At 32.9% G+C, this 5016-nt stretch overlaps 1 protein-coding gene across 1 annotated transcript; it reads right to left on the bottom strand.

The window, feature by feature from the left end:
- Positions 1-694: 694 nt before the first annotated feature.
- Positions 695-4230, bottom strand: LOC109244462 (AAA-ATPase At3g50940-like). The gene is made up of 2 exons (XM_019411559.1): positions 3091-4230; positions 695-1471 (listed from the first exon to the last, which is right to left on the bottom strand). Exons 1-2 carry the CDS (start codon positions 4093-4095, stop codon positions 983-985), a joined length of 1494 nt encoding a protein of 497 aa, XP_019267104.1. The 5' UTR covers positions 4096-4230; the 3' UTR covers positions 695-982.
- Positions 4231-5016: the final 786 nt, after the last annotated feature.

Below are 5016 nucleotides of genomic sequence, written 5' to 3'. Positions count from 1 at the left end.
TGTTCTATAAGGCTCTGTTTCGGTAACCTTTCCAGTTGAACTCATTTTATTGTGATCACAACTTTTCATCTTCTTTGTTTCCTGGATTATCAAATAATTAGCCATTGCTTTTTGGATCCTTGTGATCCCTTGATTTTTTACCTTTGATTTGAAGAGTTTTCCACGTTGAAATATGGTGTTCTTTATCTTCTTTATTTTTGGGTTTGCCTCTTCCTCGACATCTTGCTGTTACTTGTTATCGGTACCTCTTTCATATTCTTTGTTGCTATTTTCGATTTAGTTTTCTAATTATTTGTCTTGCTATTACTTGCTGTCATGGCTTCTTTCACCTTCTTTAGCTGAGGGTCTATCGGAAACGGTCTCTTTGCCCTCCCAAGGTAAGGGTAAGGCTGTGTTTACCCTCCATAGACCTCACTTGTGAGATTATACTGGGTGGTTGTTATTGTCCTCTTCCTCGACATAACAGTTGCAGCAATAGGAAATTAAAATTTATCTTTGATCCAAAGGTCATTAGTCCTCATTAGTATTAGGATTATAGTATGCTTCAGGTGGATTCATGCTCAAATTATGTTTTACTCAGTCACGAAAAGAGAAGCAAAAGAGATTCAGTGGAGTTGAAACACGTGAGTCTTTTTTTCTTTTCTAACCAAAACCAACTCTTGGTGGTTGAATTTATTAAAGCAAGTGAACAAAATTATAAAATCATAGGGCCAAAACCCCTATAAATCAATCTTGAAAGAAATGAGAAAACGTCAATTCTCTGCCTAAATTTAAAAACAAAATGGAACTTTTTCCATCTAGCCATTTACTTGACTACTAATAAAAGTAATCTTGCCGGTTAAAAGGGACAGCGCGATGCATAAAGTATCTCACGTTCACGCAGAGTTCGGAAAAAGGTCACACTTAAAGGGTGTGATGTAGATAGCTTATCCTAATGCAAGAATCAGTGATTGCTTCCACGTCTTGAACCCTGTCCTATAACTTACGCATGGACAACTTTATCGTTACTCCAAAGCTCCCCTTCAGTAAGCTTTCCATTTGAATTCATCGTACTGTGATCACAACTTTTCATCTTCTTTCTCTTCTGTATTTCTATCCCTTTTTCGTCATTCTTAATCATCTTTCTTTTTAGAAACCTAGCAAGTCTTCCAAGGGAAACTTCAACATCATCACTTTTCATGAGTTCTTCAGCAACTTCTGCAGGAGTAACTTGTACTTCTTCAATCAAATCTTGTACTTCTTTAAAACGCTGATTACTGTAATCATATTGTACTTGCAAATAATTTTCTGCTAGGACTTTAAATCCTTGAATTGTTAAATAGGACATGTGAATGTGCATGTCCATACGACCTGGCCTTAATAGAGCTGGATCAAGCTTGTCTTTGTTGTTGGTAGTGAATATTATGATTCTTTCATCCCCACAACTTGACCATAGTCCATCTATGAAATTTAGTAGCCCAGCAAGTGTAATCTGTAGGGAAAATAATTAAGTAAAGCAAGTTAGTCTTGAAATTAGATAATCGTTATTACTAATACAATGTTTGTTACGATTGTTATTTAAAATTTATTGTATTACATTGTTAAGTAGTTGTTATGTAACAAAAAAAAAAAAAAAAAAAAAAAAAAAAAAAAAAAAAAAAAAAAAAAACTCATATATCTATGTATATATAGACACACACACACTAAAAGTTTATCATATAAAATAAAATCGAGCAAGTATAAAAAGGTTAATAAATAACACAATATATCTAAATATAACAATATAACATAACATAATACAATACAGTTAGAGTTGTCAATATGGGCTGGGTCGGACTAGCTCAGTCTAGCCCACGTGGGCTTTAGCAATTGACGGGCTGGGATGGGCTAGCCCACCATTTTGATGAGCCTTATAATGGTCAGCCCACCCCAGCCCTATGTGGGCCACAGGCCCCCACGGACCGATCCATCATTTTTTAAAATATAATTTTATATTTTTTCTTTAAGTTCTGACCTAAAAAAAGGATAGTTATTTAAAAGTTAAAAAATATCTTATTGGAAAACTTCTGCAAAACTTTATAACTTTTTATACTGTTCCAATATATTACAATAAACACTAAATAAAAGTAAAAGACGACTATATTGCATTCACTAAAAGTCAAAACTCAAAACAAACTATTCAAGAGAACGTCCATGACGCTTATGGGATATCCAACACATCATCTTCATCAAACACATTTGAATCCGCTTGTGACAAGGTTGTCTTAACATCTTCACTTTCATCTACATCTACAATTCATATGCATATTAATTAGTTAAATTTTAACAATAATTAAATTTTAAAAACTAATACAATATCTAAATTCACATAAAAAAATATTACCAGTTTGAGTTTGGGAAAAGTTGTGTAGCCAATTTCGAGCAGTAATCATTTTCATAATAAATGCAACTTCTGTACTTTGTAATACACGCCCAATGGTAAATGATGATTCTGATGCTACAATGATAATAGGACTATTAAGTAGATCACGCGCCATCACTGAAAGATCGGGATATTTTCTAGAATGGCCCTTCCAATACATGACAACATCCATCTCTTGAATCTTTTCAAGATCAAGTTTTGATTCCTCTAAGTAAAGATCCATATATGACTTTCCATCGCTAGAGGCAGTTTACTTTTATTATTTATATATTTTAAATAAATATTTTATGAGGCCCACGGGCCGGGCCGGCCCGGCCCAGCCTCAGTTAAGCCTCACGGGCCACGGGCTTACTCGGGCCGAGCTTAAAAGCCTCGTTATTAAATGGGCTCCAAAAATTTTAGCTCAGCCTTTCTAAATTACGGGCTGGGCTGGGCTGGCCCAACGGGCCAAGCCCATATTGACGGCTCTAAATACAGTAATAACAACAACAATAAACCCAGTATAGTTCCACAAGTGGTGTCTGGGGAAAGTACGCAGACCTTACTCTACCCTGGGGAGGGCAGTATAAAACATGCATTATGAAAAATGACAATCCAAATATTACCATTTTCTTGAATATATATCAATATATCTATATTTCAATGATACAGAGGATTTGATGAAATTCAATTTTTTCAAAACGACTAACCTTTTGATCTCGGGGAAAGAAATGTGGATGAATTCCATGATTTGCAGTCCTCCTATCTATCAATTCAATGCTGCAATCGATATCTTCAACAACAAGAATAGACCTATTTGTAGTCCTCAACAATAATCTTCTCAAATCCGAGTCTCTCTTTACACTAGACAGTTCTAAATCATAAATATCAAACTTCAAATAATTAGCCATTGCTGCAATTAAACTAGATTTTCCAGTGCCAGGAGGTCCATATAATAAATACCCTCTTTTCCATGCTTTTCCTACTTTCTTGTAAAAATCTTTCCTTTTTAAAAACCTATCAAGATCTTCAATAATAGCCTTTTTTAGTTCTAAATCCATAGCTAACGTGTCAAATGTTGAAGGGTGTTCAAGATTTATAAAATCCCAAGGAAATATTGATGAATAAGAAGAAGAACATGCTAAAGTATATAACTTAACAACTTTCTTCTCATCTCTTATGATTTTTGCTTCTTTTAATAAAAATGGAATGTAAAAATTCAAGATTTCATTTTTGTACTTCTTATGAAAACTCAGCTCAAAATAATGTTTCTCACGAGAAACCAATATGTTATTATTATCAGAATCTATATCTGGAATATTTTTACTATCTTCAGAAACAAACCTCCATATGAGTTCAATTCCTCGAAAAAAATCAACAATTTTCCCACACTTGGCAAATTTGACACGTATATTTGGCTCTTTCGAACACTTGCTAACTTTGAAATACTGAATATCTGGATCGATAATCTTGTTGTACAAATAGATTTCTGCAGCGTTATAGACTTCGTTACTAGCCATACCATCTCTTTCTTCAATAATTAGAGTGATAGTAGAGGAAAAAGGCGTAAAATAACTACTAATCCTCGCGAAAATATAGTTCTTGACTTCATGAGGAAGAACTCGATTCAACATAGTTTGAAACAACATAATTGAAGCAGACATTGAGACACAAGCGGTAAACAATGACGCCGGTGACATCTCCGACAAATTCATCGTAAAAAAATAAAAAAATCTCTTAGTCGCTTTATCAGACACGAATTGAAATTAATCGACTCAGTAAATTTCAAATGTGGGAGGACTAAAGAAAAGAAAAGGGATAGGGTTTCTTCTATACGTGCCCAAGGAAAGATTTTCACGTTTATATAATGGAATGAATATAACATTGGTATCTTAGAAAAAGTACATGCAGAAAATTAAATAATCATAGAGCGCACTATCTTTATGTTTAATTGGAAAAGACAGCCAACTTCCTGATACAGCAATATATATGTGGGGTTGGTGTAGCAAAAGTTAAATAAGTCATAGGGTTAGGTGTTGAATTAAGATACTTCGATTCAGTAAATATAAAGCTTGATTGTAGCTGATATCGACACTTGTCTTATTTCCTCTGTTATTTTGTCACTGCTTTATTTCTATTTCTATTAAAGGGAATCTAAGGTGGTCCAAAATCCAAATCGTGTTTGAATACTGACAAAAAATAACAGACATGTTTCTTTTAATAAATCACATCAATTTGACATTTTCTTTTCTTTTCATTCATCCTAACACAAATTCCGTTTCAAACTAGATAGTAAAATATTTAGTTTATCGAAAATCAAATTATATAAAGTTTGACCAATATTTTGATTTTCTTAAATCATATTAACATGAAAAAAATTATAACTTATAATATTTTTTATATAATTTTTGAATATCTAAATTTTAATTTTAATATATTGAGTTTGAGGTAATTCAATTTTGGCTTCGAAATTTAGTTAAATTGATTCTCGATAAGCGAAGCGCTTCATCTAAATTGAAGCAAGTGAGTATTTTTTACATTTTCATTTAGTACTATATACTCCCACCATTTCAGTTTGTTTGTAGTAAAAAATACTTTCGAAACTTGTGATTTTAAATAAGTCATAATATTTGAAT

The sequence above is a fragment of the Nicotiana attenuata genome, unplaced genomic scaffold (genome assembly GCF_001879085.1).
Source record: "Nicotiana attenuata strain UT unplaced genomic scaffold, NIATTr2, whole genome shotgun sequence".
NCBI lineage: Eukaryota > Viridiplantae > Streptophyta > Magnoliopsida > Solanales > Solanaceae > Nicotiana > Nicotiana attenuata.
This window is presented reverse-complemented; position numbering and strand designations above follow the sequence as displayed.

Coding starts and splice junctions, on each gene's coding strand:
- LOC109244462 (XM_019411559.1), bottom strand. CDS start 4,095: ATGAATTTGTCGGAGATGTCACCGGCGTCATTGTTTACCGCTTGTGTC. Junction 1,472..3,090: donor TCTTTCCCCGAGATCAAAAG/GTTAGTCGTTTT, acceptor TTTTCCCTACAG/ATTACACTTGCTGGGCTACT.